This window comes from Priapulus caudatus, unplaced genomic scaffold (assembly GCF_000485595.1).
Source record: "Priapulus caudatus unplaced genomic scaffold, Priapulus_caudatus-5.0.1 Scaffold242, whole genome shotgun sequence".
Lineage (NCBI taxonomy): Eukaryota > Metazoa > Priapulida > Priapulimorpha > Priapulimorphida > Priapulidae > Priapulus > Priapulus caudatus.
In genome coordinates this window covers 22,763-40,262 of record NW_014577303.1, presented here as the reverse complement: position 1 = coordinate 40,262, position 17,500 = coordinate 22,763, and the positions used below count along the sequence as shown (strand labels likewise).

The window sequence follows — 17,500 nt, the reverse complement described above, 5'->3', positions numbered from 1 at the left end:
CTACAGACATCTTCAATTTTCTGGTGCAATTAGAAATCACGAGAGGTAATTCCGCAGAGGGCATGATCGCAAGCTTTTCCCTGAGCAGTGCACCTAGCTTATATCCTAGACAAAAACAATGTCTTTCTTGGTTAGGAGTTTCAACCCTGAAAATATTTCACTCGTGAGAATGTCGTATTTAAAATATTTTTCAATGTAATATTTAATAATTATTCAAATGTTTTAATTATATATATATATATGTATATATGTATATATATCTATATTATGAATTAATGTTATATATTCTGATTAATGAATAAAACCTGCAAGATTTAACCAGAAAAATAAAGAAAAAATTGAATTGAATTTTAATGTAGTTTTCATCCTAACGCGACCATGGGTTGCAAGATGCAAACTTCTTCCGGCGTATTTGCCGCATATTCTGACAAATTGTAAATCTAAGCTACTTATTTACACATCCAACCATACGCCTGTCGCTCGGCCACCCGGCTTCTCTACCGTCAACGACTAACTAGCATCGTTACGCTTTGAGCACATTGACTTGCTGTATCCATATGATGCACCGATTATGAGGCCACGACATGGATATAAGCCTCAGTATTGAGAAACCTTATTACGATGTAATTGAGACTTACAGGGTACGAGTTGAGTACATTCATTAATGGAGGAAAGACCCCGATTTAAGACGTATAAGCGGATTGCCAGGATGCACTAGAAAGATTTTGCCAATTACTATTTACTTTCTCCGTAGTGATCACAGATTGTGCTCGTTGGCTAACTGTGTCATTAATGCTTCTTAGTTCATGCTCGTGCTGCATGGTGCGCGTTTTAGCTGTTTGTGTCATTCGATCTTTTGTCGATCAGAAACCTATTTTGGAGCTGAAATAGAACTTTCCCTGCTTGATTCGGGCTTTTTCCTTAGCAACAAATGTTATGTGGTTTTGTTCTCATTGCGCTGCCGGTTGGTTTACACTGCGGGAGTTTGGTCAGACTGTCAGGAATGATGGGATGCCTTATAGACTTCTTTGATACGTGGTATTCTCGGTACGAAACACAAAATTATCTATTCAAATATGGGCGACTACACATGAACAGACAGACAAAAAAAAACCACCGGTAATTATGTTTTCGACATCTTTTTCGTATCGAAAATAAGGCCCCCCCGGTAATTCTAAATGCAACGCAATTGCGCTTTCGACAAATAAATGACAACTCACCGGCTATGTTATTTAGTAAATCATGCTAAAATTTCGCTTGCTAAATTTGAAATCCCTGCATTATTATGTCCATAAGCAGTTTGTCATATTTGCAATTATGATTTTGTTTCCGAGGAGGAAAGTAAGACCAGTGTTGAGCGACTCTGTCGCACTGACACTACAAGAATATTTGGTTGACTTGGCTTTGCATAGTGTAGGTATTCGGCTTGGGCTGACCGTCCCAGCGTACACGTACGAATAAAGAGATGCATCATGCCAACTGTTAGATTTCTGAATATATGCGAATGTTCGACAGTATAACCGTACGAACGTAACGAAATATACCGCGCCTTGTTGCTTTAGTCATTATAATAACAATTATGAAATAAAAATATATCGCGGTGGTCTTGATTTCGTGTATTTATCTGTATTGTGGTGAAGCGCTTGACTAAGCGTTGCACTTCGATCAATTTTGCACGCAATTTCTTTTTTCCAGTAATCTACCGATCATTCCATAATGCGGAAAATATTTGTTTAATAGATTTCTATTGGGCTACACATCGAAAACAACTATTTGCACATGCATAGTATTAAATTCGGCCGCGTAAACGTAGATATTTTGTCATGGAAATGGCACAGTTACTGGAACTGAATATAATTGCTGGTCGTACTTAGGTCGATTACATGTGAGCTATCTATTGCAAGAATCTAAAGCATAATATAGGCCTAATGCTGATAATATTTTCTATGGGAGAAATCCTGGGAATCCATTGATGATATTGATCATGGATATTAATAATTACGGCCTCGTTGTCAAGGCGTTGTAACTATAGCGGAAATGCTATAGGATCATATTGTTTACAGCACACTTTGAAGGTTTCTAAAGATGAAGATCGAAAGACATCTAAAAACTTCAAGACTTTTAACGTGTAATTAGCGCATCTATTCGTCTAGTAATATATGCAAGGATCAAATTTCTTTTGTGACCAGCGTGGCCGGGCGGAACATCGTGTGCTGCGAGGTCGAACGGAAATGTAAACAGAGTGTACTAACGACGCGCGCAGCATTGCGATATATACAGATATTTGTCGCCAAAAAATATGCCTGAATGTGTTCACTCTCGTACATGAACATGGTAAGGTCGCATATCCAAAACGTAGCGGCCATTGAGCGTCTTCCACTTTGCTAACAAGCACGTCACCCACGCAGGTAGGAATAAAGAGCAATGTTATACGTCGTTCAACACAGCGGCCTGTTCACGAGATCACTTTATTTGCATACGCATGCACGTAGCAACGCAAGCAATATGTCAACTACTGTTGACTGAGAGTAATCGAGCTGTAGCATAGCGTGCACAATGACAGAAAGGTGGGCATACATCAGTATGCCTCCGCAAATTGTTCACCGTTGCACTATTTGGTCTCTAGAAAAGGCATTTTTGGCAGTTTTTTCCGGTGAAATTCGGCACTAGAGTCCCGGGCCCCCCACTCCGAGGTCGGAGGGACCGTATGCGCGTTCCCAAAATCTCCGGTAAAGGGGTATTTTTCGCGCGACAAAATCCGGCCCAAGAATTGTAAAAAAGGGAGTGTATTTAACTTTTTACCCGGAGATTTCTTTAAAAAAGGGGTGTTTTTCCCTCTTTCTCTTTCATCTTGAATATCATAGAAAACTTTATCAAATCCCGGGATCAAATTCCTAAAATTCCTTTTGAAAGCTCATTCAGGATTATTTCATTTTGAAAAGTAAAAATATTGCCCCCTAGTTCCCGATTAGGAGCAGTGTTCCGGATTTAAGGGGGTCTCCAAGGCAGAAAAAAACCGCAAAAAGCCCGCGAAAGGGGGGTTCAGAAATCTCGGCAGTCCTGAGATAGGTGGTGCTTTCAAAGGGAGGGAACGAGCATATGCCGTACCCTAAATAACACTGAGTAGGGGGCCCGGGACTAGAGTGCAATAATTTGCATTATGCACGCAAGTTAGATAGCCGAGCTCGTACAGCTCGCGCCTTACGTCGGATAGGTCGTTGCTTCGAAATTCGAATCCCATCTGTTTATTTTTTATTTTTCTCATTTTTTAATTTTTCTGTTTAGGGTTAGGTTACGATTAGGGTTAGGGTTAGGGTTAGGGTTAGGGTTAGGGTTAGGGTTAGGATGACATACGTATACATGACATACATTTTGTACACATGTGTATTATGGACCCGAGCGATCTCGATGTTGCGCCCTACTACCGTTCGGCTATTTCTCCCCGGTACACGATGAGCCAAAGCGAGAGCGCCATCTGTCGTGGAGTTTATGCGGAACCATCGGCTGGCATTACCAGCATCTATCCCGCGACATCGAATCGAGTGTCTTGGGAGGTGGCAGCTTGAAGATTCAATTGCCCGCTGGTCGAGTATTATCTGCATCATCTTCCAGTATGGAACCGCGGCAGCAGTGAGACCAGACATGGGCGCGATTGAAGAAAAGATGATATGCGTATATCTACGCGTGTTTACACGGTGTATATAGTTTGTACTCCGCGTCATAACTAGCTTATTAACGATATTGCCAGGAAGTAATTAATTAAGATGTAAATATCTATTTGCACTGAATTCTCATCTCTGTGTAATCTGTGCATTTGATTGACTGTGAATCCAACAAGTGTTCACATGTGACATCACTCTTGCGGCATAGGCAGGAAGGAAGTCAACCAATGATGGATTTCGTCGCTGTCGGTATATTGCCGGTAGTATTCGTATTAGGTTAGTTGAGCCGAATCGTATAATAAGTCTCTAGAGATACACGATAGTGTGATGGTTTCAGCCAGCGTTTACACATCAAAGTGTGATCAAAATAATGGCTTCATCGATCTACATTATTGTCGGGTGGGTTTGTATGTTACTACTATACATTATACTTTGTACATGTTCTATTTGGCTGCATTGTGCGCAAAATCTTCGGCACGCACTGCGAGCACAATAGTAATATAAAAATTACTATAGATTTCATAAGTAGCGAGAGATGTAATTTTACTTATAATGGGATTTATGGATACAAATTATTCAACGATCGAATTTATATTCGTTTTTCTACGCGGTAACTACATGCATTTATATCACGCCACATCCTCGTATGGATTTAGCAAATTTGCTACGTGGCTCGTTGCGTCGTAAATGGAGCAATTTAGGCTGCGATCGGATTATTTAATCATGCCTCGCCATATTCGCTATTATGCCACAATTTATCACTGCTGGGTATATACTGTTCTGAGAAAATGATAACGTATGGAAATGAATTCCCCGTCGGTATGATATATATATTTTACGCTATAGCCACAATACTATCGGGCAATGTTTAAAGGAGACAGGCTAACGGCCCCTCGTGTGGAGTGGTACATTCGCACACAGGCATGCATATGCACGCAAATACCCACATGTACTTGCCTACGTACACACCAACGTACACGTATCCATTCGCAGCAGAGCGATGGCGTTCAGCTTAAGATTCAGCTTGTCATTAAGTTATTGATTTATTGCTTACGCGTGTGTGTTCTTAATTTTAATTAATGTACCATCAAACATCGGCAATGACAAGTTCCATTAATATTTATTCATATATGATCCTGAAATTATGCTCAGTATAATACATCCGTGCTATATATGTTAGCTTAAAAACAGATAAACATTACACCCAAACATTATGAACATTATTATAACAAATTAAATTTCTGCTTTTACTATTTAACTAGCCGCGTCTATTATTAGTACCACTCGTAGTCTACTAAGTATAGGCTAAGTGACAGTCGCTGTTATTCATATAATGTTAGGTACAAAGCCTCATTATAGAAGAACGAAGTATACATGCATTTATACACAATGATTTCTCTCGACTTTCCTCTTTTGTGGTGCAATGCTGAATGTTTACCAAGCAAAATACGGCAGGAATATTTATAGAATCGCCATCATCGTCGCTTACACTATATAGATTACAACCCTACGATACTAATTCACTATGCCGTGCTCTGACTCCTGACTTTCACATTAGTTCTCGTCTGCATTTTTAAGCGTTACTTTGCCTTCGTTTACGTGATAGACGGCCTTGTTCGGCTTTATGATCTCCTCGTCGCAGCATGCCCCTGGCTGCAGAAGGCTATGGTTTGGTTGCGGGGAGCTGCCATTGCACGCAGTTGTCTGTATATAGGTGGAGTTTGATCTCCGGTCGCGTTGGCCGTCGTTCGTCGAAAAGCACGGCAGCACGTCCTTGAACTCCTTACGGAAGTTCTCGTTCAGCCACGAGTAGAGCAGCGGGTTGTAGCAGGTCTGGCTCATCGCGAGCATGTGCCACACTAGAAACACGATGAGAAAGTAGCGCCACTGGGTGAACGGTTCGCCGAGCGCGAACATGAGGAGATGTATCATGTCGAGCGGAAGCCAGCACACTCCGAACATCACCACCATCGCGATTAGCATGCGGTTCAGCCGCGCCTTGCGCTTCAGGTCCTGCTCTTCGCGCTTCGACGAGCGCTGGCCAACGTGCTTCTTCGCCTGTCGGCTGAGTTTCAGCGACACGCGAATGTAGCAGAACGAGATGACGGTCAGCGGAATGACGAACTGCAAGGCGAAGCTGCAGATCGTGTAGATCTTCTGCGCCTGGTCGGGCCACTCCTCGTTGCATTGGTTGTCGGGCGTCAGCACCATGTGCAGGCCGATCGGCAGTGAGAAGCTGACGCTGACGCACCAGATGCAGAATATCACTAGCAAGCACGTGCACATTCGCATGCGAGGCTTGAACGGGTAGCAGATGACGATGTAACGGTCGAGGGCGATTGCAGTCAGCGTGAGCGTCGACACGAACACACCGACTCCGGACACCATCGGGACGACGTGGCAGAGCACGCGACCGAAGACCCACGAGCGCATGTAGCCGGAGAGCGGCGTGAAAGGCACCGAGAGTATGCACTGGCACATGTCCGAGATGGCCAGATTCGTGATGAAGATGTTCGTTACCGTCTGCATGTTCTGCTTGCGGTAGACGACGAAGCAGACGAGGAAGTTTCCCGAGGTGCCGACGAGAAAGATTACGGCGTACATGGCGCAGATGAAAGCCTTGAGCAGCGGATGCTCGAAGTACGTGCCGCCAAACGGACCGTCGGTGACCGACGCGTTGAGGTCGGTGCTGTTCGATTCGTTCATGTTGCAAAGGTGGCTCGTTCACGTCCGCAGCGTGGCATTCAATTATCACACCTGTCGGAGAGAGAAAAGGTCGTCATTGTCATGTGCAGGCGCATTATTGTAAAGAGCGGGGCATGGCGTGGACAACATGCATTTGAAATTTACGTTTATATGCTTCTCGTAACGAGTTTGTGAGGCAATATATAACTTAACTTTGTTCGGGAAAATTGATTAAATTATAAAGCAGTTTATGATTCTGAATGTTTGCAAGGAAAACTTTACTGGGGCTATTTACGTCTGCTAACTGAAGGAACGTCCGAGTTTTAAGATACTGCACGTTTTTAGTATTTTACATATTCTATCAGAGTGTCTTCTATATTAACGTCCGCTTCGCACGTAAAATAGATTATAGCACGACTCCGGCAGATAGCATTCACAGCATGATTTATTTATGATATCCGCTATTTTAACTGCTCATTATTGATGAGAAGTAACTATATAGCGCAGCTTTGAAAAACTCTTGGCATTTATTTAGGATGGCGTTGTCGCTAATTTATTTTCGACTTCAGAAGCTTACAACAAAAGTAAGATAACACAATACATACATTACAACCTCATGTTGTGTTACTCCTATCTTCGCGGACCTTCTTTATTAATTATTTATAGTACAAACACAACATGCACACACGCGCGCACGCGCGCACACACACGCACGCACACACACACACACGCCAAAAATATGTAGAAATAGTCTAATTAAGGTTAGTACGATGTGCATGGAGCGTTCTAGCCAATTTAGTAAGAGAAATGCCAAGGAAGTACTCCGACACATCATTAACGTGGTATCTATTCGTAAACAGGATACGTTGCTTATAGGTCGTCGCTTACACGATGACGTTAATAGGATATGCATCCGCGATCTTGTTATGATGTTTTAACATAAACGCGAGTGTCTCAGAACAATCGATCCCTGACCGGAGAGTTTGCTCGACCTTTGAAGCTATCTGGCAAACTGGATATTACGGCAGCGCGTGTATCGTGACTTATAGGGAGGTTAAGATTGCTGTCAAACTTAAAATGTGTGTCTGTAAATCTTAAACCTGAATTCATGCACTATATCAACATGTTCTGCTTGCATCTATGACAAATACGACATACGCATATATACGCTCTCCTATGACACTATTTGTCCTAGGAAGATTCTTCCTATGACAAATATTGGCGAGTCAACTTCGTTCCGCTTTACAGCTGAAATTCACTGCTTGCGTTCATAATAGCGCTCCTAAACTCCTATGATGCGCACAATACATACAACAATATTTGTCATAGGAAGTATCTTCCTATGACAAATAGTGTCATTGGAGAGCGTATATGCGCATGTCGTATTTGTCATAGATGCAAGCAGAACAGGCTGACTATATAGCACGGTACATTAATCTGTCCATGACTATTGCGCCGTGCTTCGCTAATACCAAGGTCATCGGTATCACCATCGCGGATGATGGTGCGGATATCATTGAACGTTAAATACCTTGATAGCATGAACATTACATGACCACGCAGACTCCGTATTTCTAAATACCCTTTTAGCAGAAAACAATTAGTTTAGTCACGGACAATGTCTACCTGCCAGCAGCTTGCAAAGGTAACACAACAAACACTTATTTGGGCTATGGTGAAAAGATTCCGTGCTTGCTGATAACTATTATACTAATTGGAAATATCCTATAATTGTAAGTAAAATTTCGCCCCCCCCCCATTGTTTGTCTCTTGCGAGACTCCTAGCACTTCCTTTATTATAGGTAAGGCTGCCGATACATCGATGGCAAGACAGTTTCTCCTCGTGGGATTATTACAGCGACGTTGCCAGATGCACGGGCAAGGAATGAACACTCGACCTATGCATCCGTACACACCGATGTCGAAGCAATAGCTGTTGCTTTCCTCATTTATCGAGAATGTAACAAGACGCGCTCGGGATAATCTTTGGTGCGAGATCAAATTTCCGGCGCCGATCCCTTCCTGAAAGATCTGCTTATCGCTAGACAGGTGGCACAATTGCTGGCTTTCGCGTCCTGTGACTGTGTATAACGCTGTATACCAGGACGCGTCCGCTCTGCGCGCGAGAGTGGAGGAAGAGAGACGTGAATACGCGAGAGACCTGCGTTAACGAGACGACCGATGCCTTTGAAGAGCTCATATCTGACACGGCGATTATATATCGTTGACCAGCCGTCGTCCCTGCTGGAGCAATAATTCGCCCGCGCTTCACCGATGCGTTACCACATGAGTGACTGAATCCGGGTTAATGATGCCAGGTGACGGTACACGGTTTGCACTACAAGTGTGCATAAAGTAGGCTCCGGTGTTAATAGCACGCAATGCAATACTACTATGCTAGCACACTGTAGCCGTATAGTGTTGCAAACTACATGATCTATGCTGCGCGACAACATATAGGTCATATGGGACATATATCAAACGATTGCAATACATTAGTCATATAAAAGTTGCGTACCGAGGTGAAAAGAAGTTATTTGAATGGCGAAAAACTCTTGCCCGTTTTTATGAAATAAACATCACATATATCACACCTTTCGCATATCATAAACTTACCATATAATATAACAGTACCAATCGTGTGCGTGCGCATGAGTGCGCGAGTTTGAGTACACGCGTGATTTCATTCATTCGTATATATACAGATGTGCGATCGCGTGTCTCCGTGTCAACGAGCGAGTCTACACCCTCCGCTCTCATCAACGTTGTGTGCCACGTGATTGATCGTGCGGTGAAGCTCAGGACGCCGCGGTTGCAGCGGATGCACCGCTAGTTTGACGCTGCAACCGCGCGCTACGCACCGTCAAATCGATACGCGTTCAAACCCCGCCGCCGTTCAACTCGCGGTCGGCGACAACGCAGCCTGCCATGCGCGGCAACACGGACGACAAAGCCGCGTCAATGCCGCATGCGCGTCGCGTCAACGCAGCGTTCCATGCGCGAACGCAGCCGACACCGCAGCGTCAATGCCGCGTGCGACTGGCGTCAACGCAGCATTCGAATCGCGAAGGTAGCCTGCCTGCAATTCGCCGACACTCGGCTTGAAGCGGTCTGTCTTCGTCCTAATGCGTGCATGCATGCAACACTGCGCCGCGAGGTGTTACTTGCCCACACAGCTATCTATAACCGACTAGGTGCTCTTAGAACAATCTTAAACAACACGTCGGAACTAGGTTCGAATCTACAAAACCCACACATGGGGTTAGAGTTTAATTGAGAGGGATAGCGATAGACTCGGGGCTAATGCAACTGATGGGTGTATGGTAACCTATACTGTGTGTATGGTAATGTCAATTTATGGTTAATGGTAACAAACGTTAAAGCCATATTTACGAGAATTGCTAGTGTTTTCCCTTACTTTTATGACCGTTTAATTAGCTACCGTTATTGCTTTAATAACAGCTACTGCCTAGGGTAACGATGAAATGTATTAGAACCTTCGTATTCACCCAAACATGCGAGTTCGATTACCTGCGAGCCTTTTCTTGTAATCATGTACTAGTTATATAGTAGGGCTACTAATGCCAGCTATCGTCCATAGACTTACACGTCTCTCGCAAAATCTCGGTTGCGCCGACAAATTACAAGTTGACACATTAAACAAATCTCGCGACTCGGTGTTATTTTCTTTGTGTTACGATGTGTTCATATCCAATTTTCTATGTTATAACTGCATAACATCTTGGTGTTTTTCAAGTTAGTGTAATCAGTGATATATCCGCTGTGAGGTGAGACTATGTTCTGCTTGAATCTATGACAAATACGACATACGCATATACGCTCTCCTATGACACTATTTGTCATAGGAAGATTCTTCCTATGACAAATACGACATACGCATATACGCTCTCCTATGACACTATTTGTCATAGGAAGATTCTTCCTATGACAAATATTGGCGAGTCAACTTCGTTCCGCTTTACAGCTGAAATTCACTGCTTGCATTCATAATAGCGCTCCTAAATTCCTATAATGCGCACAATACATACAACAATATTTGTCATATCATGAAGAATCTTCCTATGACAAATAGTGTCATAAGAGAGCGTGTATGCGTATGTCGTATTTGTCATAGATGCTAGCAGAACAGGCTGATATTTCGCTATATTTTTTTGGATTGAGCGTTTCTGAGCAAAAATCTCGTAATAAAATCGACAAGAACCGTGCATGCGTACGTGATGGCGCTCGTCTGCGCGTTTATGTTTACCTAACAGGAAATAGGACGAGATTATTATTAAATTTTACCACTGGATCCTATACTTGATAATCTGAACAACAAGAGCCAAAAATGGATATTTTGGCGATTATTTGATAGATAGCGTCAACAAAGCTAGGTAACCATGTGCTTCAGCTGTGCTCTATAAGATTCTCGTGATATGTTGACCCGCGAGTTGAAACTCACTCGCTGCCCCCATATTTACGCCTAAAAATCAGTCGCACAACCAATTACTTTGGGCAAAAATCTTAAAAGTCTCTAGTAAGCATCCACGGATCCTCAACTTCATGCATCTGATTCGCATACACATACTAGGCCACCGTAACTAGTGTAGCAATGACTCGCCGCATCAGCTTTTATATCCGATCTACAGGCCTCCGATTAGTCGGCGGACGACGCGTGACATCTTGTAAGCCCCAGGTTAACAAATTGGTAATGAATAATAGTGATTACGCGTCAGATAACATTATGCATAGTCTATCGTATAGCAATTTAACCCACTGCCATCTAATGGTGAACTATCCTCCATCGGCCTTCGTGGAAGACCTAATAGAGTTGTTATATGTTCCAGATAATTTCGTTTACGCCTCAATGCATTAATAATAAGGAGAAAACTCGGTTAATGTATAAAAATACACTTTGCTAGTCCTAAATAAATGCATAGATGGCGCGTATATGTACATTGTGGGGATTTAATGTTACAAGAAGTGGTGAAAGGCTGGATGATTAGGGACAATAGAAATAGAGATACCCGAAGAGTGTACAAGCAGACAACCTAAAGAGAACGCGAATAAGCGCACGCTATATGATTTGGAATTGAAAAATGAAGAGCGGAAGGTAAGGGGGGGGGAATAAAAAGAAAGATGGGAAAAGAGACGATAGATGGTGTAAAAAGGTGTAGTGGGGAAAGAGATGTTAAGAATGCCTGTTAAGATGTTGTGAAAATCTAGGAAAGGCTTGTAGAAGTATGCAGAATAGGATAACTATGGGGAAGAGCATGGATGAAAAAAGATGGTTAGATACCGAAATACGTAAAATGTGGAAGAGGATGAGAAAAAAGATGAAGGAAAGGGTAGGAGAGTGGTTGGCGTAGAAACAGATGGAGGGGAGTATGGATATTGTGTAGTAGATACTGTGCCCGAATAGTAAGATACGAGACGACGATAAGACGGGAATGACGGTGAAGCCATTATGCATCGCTTCGCAACCCTACCCTTTCACTAGTATCACACGTACATCTCCTTTACCGCCCTTTTATTTATCCCTTCCTCCTCATCACAGACTTTATCCTTCTCGTCACAGACTCTATCCTTCTCGTCATCAAGCCTAGCTCCCACCCTACTACAATGTTCATCTTTTCTTCTCTCTCACTACCTCATCTTTCTCATTTAGCTATTCACCAGCTTGTCTCCCTGCTCTGTGAAATCCCACGGCAGGAGTAAAAACCTACAGGTAATTATTTATTTAGTCAAGCTGCAATTAAACAGATGCAACGTCGAAACGTATAAGACATCTTGCTCATCAGTACTCGGATAACCAATTTGTAACATAGGCAATACCTTCATATCCCGTTACTCGAGAATAGGAGTTTTAGACTGCAGTTATTCTGATCACAGCAAAACCTTGTTAGCATCAAACGAAGTACGTACAGTTCTGGAGATAACAAGGTGCTTACTAGCTCATCAGCCGCCTCACATTCTACGTACACGAAATGGCAATGCTGCTCGCGGTGAGTACAGCTGCTTTTGTCTGTGACGGGCCAGCTGAAGCAACCATTTTTAGGCGTGTATACATTACAGTGATTGAACGGTTTTGCGCGTATTTATCTGCGTTATAGACTAGACTTAGATGCTGAGCAAACCAGCACTTTAAGTGGTGATGGCCATCTAGGCCAAATATTATTGAACGACACTATGACACTGTACTACAAAGAGAGAGAAATGCCAAGCCTGGATAAAAGAAACAACCTAATGTTGAGCAAATTGCTGTCTGATTCTATGACTAATGGCGCACGTAGATTACAAAAACAGAACAAAAAATAAAACCACTACATTCAAGGTCCCGTGGCAGTTGTCTGAAAACAGTGATTAGTTCAAAGAAGCGTTTTTGTTCCAATGTTTTGTCCAAAACCATTTTCAGATAAATCACAAATCTATATGACAATTATACAAGGTCCCATAGTGGTCGTAACTTGCTACATGTCAACCATATAATCAAGATAATCGACGGACACAGAAAATGAAGGAGTCTGAAACACAATCTGTAAGAAATATGCATGAAAAGAACAACTACACAGCTTCAAATCAACAGTACTTGTGTATATTGGATCACGAATAAAGCCCCTTGGTGAAGCAGTCCTTAAAAGAAAAGGCTAACGCTCAATTAGGAGTTAGGTTAACTTTGATATCATTAATGATTAATGATTAATGATTAATGATTAATGATTAATGATTAATGATTAATGATTAATGATTAATGATTAATGATTAATGATTAATGATTGATAATCCTAACCCAAACCCTAACCCTAATCTAATTGACATTAAACCATAAACTAATATATGACCATGACCATATATATATATATATTATGACCATTAATGACATTAAAGTTGGGAACACTCCTAATGGAGTATCACCCCCTTAAAAGGCTGGCGAGGAGCATAGAGTTACGTCTATAATTAACAGCTACAGTGTTTGCTTGGACTGGAAACTATACAGGTGTGTTTCATCACAGTGAATGAAAACAAGTTCATGCAAAAGTTCCTAGGTGGTTCTAGTCCGACATGACCGCTAGGGAATCTGGGTTAACAAAAATTCACCTTGAACCATTATGTCTGAAGTCGAAAGTGCCACCTTTATGAAAGCTACCTATTACATTGTAGGACAAAGAGACGAGTTAGGAAGAACCTAAACGTGTTTTTTGAAAGAAATTTGTCAGTAACCAAACCCTTGCGTGAGCCAGTAACTGTGGTACAAAAAAAAACAATGACAAACACCGGATCTTTATTAATCGACATTAGACTTTGTATTCTACGGGGGAACATTAGAGACTACCCTATCGTAGAATACGTATTGCCAAAACAGCAGAATTAGGAGGTCCACAGCAAACTTCGTGTAAAAGAGGTTTATTGACATGTGAGTCTAGCGTGCTTGAAACAAGACCGCATTCGTGAGCTACAGGAGGCTCCATTTACTAGGAGGCTCAATATTTCTAGTGAAATCAAACAAAAATGTTAAATGAGTCAGTTGCTGGCCTTAATGATACGTTTACCATTGCAAATCGTATCATCATTGTAGATCATGGTGCTGATACCGATGAGCGAGACACAAGAATCACCTGATACTCAAGTATCTCTAGCAAAGGTAGGCAGAGTGAAACACTAGTTTGAACGGCAAAAATTGAACACTGTAGGCTTCACACAAACACCACAGATACTTCATTAAAGACAAGGACATCAAGGTAAATAGTGATGCAGTGTGTGCAATTGTTAATATATGTCTAGCCCAATTGATGTAACGGGAGTGAAAAGAGACAGTAAGTAACAGGAGGATTCTGTGACAAATACCTACCGGTCTCTCTATTATGCTTAAATCATTGAGAGCTTTACCCGGAATGATGTAGAGGAGAATAGGTCTCTCGAGAGTGAGAATGTGTTTCAAGAGGTAAACGCTAAACTTGTGCCCATGCCGGTGTTGGCATACACAAATCCGGCAAAATCACGAATCCCACAAGTCGACAGTACAAAAGACAGGCTAAGTACTGTGCTTATTCAAGATGGAACACCACTTCAATATGCCCTGATAGCATTTATTCACGTCGATGTTTCCAGGTTATCCGAAAAAGTACGTGGCTGAAGAACGAGTGTCGAGAAGAACAACGTACTGTTTATAGTCTTGTAAAAACCACTTACCCATGTCCCAGTCATGAATTTGACATGAAAAGGTCTCTATGATTGGATAATTGTTAAAGCTGTGGAAATCGTCAACCCATAGTATTTAATACCATATATCAATTTGCATCTACATATTACTCAGAGTGGCTATGATGCAAGGACAGGAACAATGACAGCGAAGCAAGAAAAAGTGAAACATTGGTAAAATTTGTAATGGCTGTAGTACTGAATTACTGAATAGCGATGAAAAAATGTAAATAAAAACCGGTATTTGAGCCAATCAGTTGATGAGTGACGCGGTGTCGGACACTAGCGACGTTAATACAAGGTTGTTAACCCTTTTGCTAACCCCCCGAGTTGTTACCACTCGTTGTTGGACTGCGAGAAATAGTCGATAAAATATCATCCTCATCGATAATAATGCGAGGATTTTCTCATATATCTCAGCATGTACACATGCCACTATAGTAATTGGGCTTCGTAAATACGCTGGACCCATCTCAACACAACCACCAATGGACCCAGTTTGTTGACATGGCACGGGGATGGCTACGGAGCAACATGCTTTAGTAAGCGCTCACACAAACAGTGACTGTGTTGCGCTAATTGTGAGTCAACCCACATCATCCACGAAACCAGTACGAAAACATGAATCAAGCGCTTCTGAAAACAAAATTCTCAGCGAGATCTGCCAATTCTCATGTGGCTTTGAGTACGTGCACGTATTTACGCACGTACGTACACACACGCACTCGCGTGCATGCACACACGCATACACGCACGCATGCACGCGCGCCCGAACATACAATGCATTCATGTATAAAATAAGTAACTAACAGACAGCTAAGTACCATATGCGCTGATCGATACCCCGCGGATCTATCGGATGCACCGCTAGTTGGACGTAACAGCAGCAGTATCCTAAAATCGATATGCGTTAAAAAGCCGCGTTTCGCAACGCAACCCACACAACGCGACCGCGCAGGCGGCAAAATGCGTCGGCGCAGGCGATTGCAGCCCACAGACCGCGTCAACGTAAGCGTAAAACCGCGTCACCGCAGCCCGCAAGCTACGCCAACGCAGACGGCAAACGCGTCAATGCAGCTTACAAACCGCGTCAACGCAATCGCAAGCCGCGTCAACGCAATTCGCAAACCGTGTCAACCGAGACGGCAAATAACTTAAACGGATACGGCAAACCGTGTCAAAGCACCACGCTAACAGCGTCAACGCAGCATCGTCAACGCAACCCGCAAACTGCGTCAACGCACACGGAAAACCGCGTCAACGCAGGCGGAATATCGCGGCAGACAAGCAAACAGTATCAACGCAGACGGGACATCGCGTCGACGCACAAGGCAAACTGCGTTGAAGCAGTGCGAGAGCCACATGAACGTAGCCCACAAACCGTGTCAACACAGAGAGAAACCCGCGTCAACTAAACGCGCAAACCGCGTCATAGCAGCCCGTAAACGGTGTCAATGCATCCCGCAAGCCAGGAGTCAATGGAGACAAAAACCCGCGTCAACGCAGTCCATAAACCGTGTCAACGCAGCGGTCAACCCGCGTCAACACAATTTGCAAATCGCGTCAAAGCAGCCGGGAAACTGCGTCAACACAGACAGAAAACAACGTCAACGTAGCCTGCCAACTGACTCAGAGCAGCCCATAAACCGCGTCAATGCAGCCCACAAACGTTGTCACCGCAGCCCGCAAACGTTGTCACCGCTGCCCACAAACGTTGTCACCGCAGCCCACAAACGTCGTCAACGCAGCCCACAAATGTTGTCAGCGCAGCCCACGAACTGCCACAGCCGCGCATACCGCAAACGGATTCAGTGGGTAATAGAAAACTGTGTCAACGCAGCCGGCAAAGCGTTCCAACGCAGACAGAAAATCGCGTCAATGCAATTCGCAACCCGCGTCAACGCAGCTCGCAAACCGCAAACCACGGAGACTGGGTCAAAATAGACTGCAAACCGCATCAAATAAGCCAGAAACGCATACAGCAAACCGTGTGAACGCAGCTTGCGAACTGCGTCAACGCAGACAGCAAATTGCATCAACGCAGCCCGCAAACCGCGTCAACGTAGTGCACAAATCGCGCCAAAGCGGCCGGCAAATAATTTAAACGCAGACTGTAAACCGTGTCAACGCAGTCCGCAACCCACGTCAACGCAAGCAGAAACCCGTGTCAAGGCAGTCTGCAACCCACATCAACGCAGGCAGAAACCCGTGTCAACGCAGTCCGCAACCCACATCAACGCAGGCAGAATACCGTGTCAACGCAGTCCGCAACCCACGTGAACGCAGGCAGAAAACCGTGTCAACGCAGCTCGCAACCCACGTCAACGCATGCAGAAAACCGTGTCGAGGCAGGCAGCTAACCGCGTAAACGCAGACAGAATATCGCGTTGACGCGCATGGCAAACCACGACGACGCAGCCCGCAAACCGCCTGAAGATAGCCTGCAACCCAAGTCAACGGAGCACGAAACGAACCGCGTCAGAGCAGCACGCAAAGCGCATCAACGCACACAGCAACGCGCATCAAAGCCGCAGGTGGAAGACTGCGTCAAATCAGACAGAACACCGCGTCAATGCAGCCTACAATCAGCGTTAACGCAGCCCACAAACAGTGTCAACGCAGTCCGCAACCCACGTCAACGCAGGCAGATAACCGTGTCAAGGCAGTCCACAACCCACGTCAACGCAGGCAGAAAACCGTGTCAAGGCAGTCGGCAGTCCACGTCAACGCAGTCCGCAACCCACGTTAACGCAGGCAGAAAACGTGTAAAGGCAGCCCGCAACCCACGTTAACGCAGGCAGAAAACCGCGTCAAGACAGCCCGTAATCCACGTCAACGCAGGCAGAAAACCGTGTCAAGGCAGTCCGCAACCCACGTCAACGCAGGCAGAAAACCGTGTCAAGGCAGTCCGCAACCCACGTCAACGCAGGCAGAAAACCGTGTCAAGGCAGTCC

The 17,500-nt window shown here is 43.9% G+C and overlaps 1 protein-coding gene across 1 annotated transcript in view; it reads right to left on the bottom strand.

The window, feature by feature from the left end:
* Nucleotides 1-4,772: 4,772 nt before the first annotated feature.
* The window catches only part of LOC106807915 (neuropeptide Y receptor-like), a 32,935-nt gene continuing 20,207 nt past the window's right edge, over nt 4,773-17,500 (bottom strand). The window contains exon 2 of the mRNA XM_014810429.1: nt 4,773-6,419. Within this exon, the coding sequence (XP_014665915.1) occupies nt 5,217-6,368 (1,152 nt within the window). The 5' untranslated portion in view covers nt 6,369-6,419 and the 3' untranslated portion in view covers nt 4,773-5,216. The remainder of the gene's footprint in view (nt 6,420-17,500) is intronic.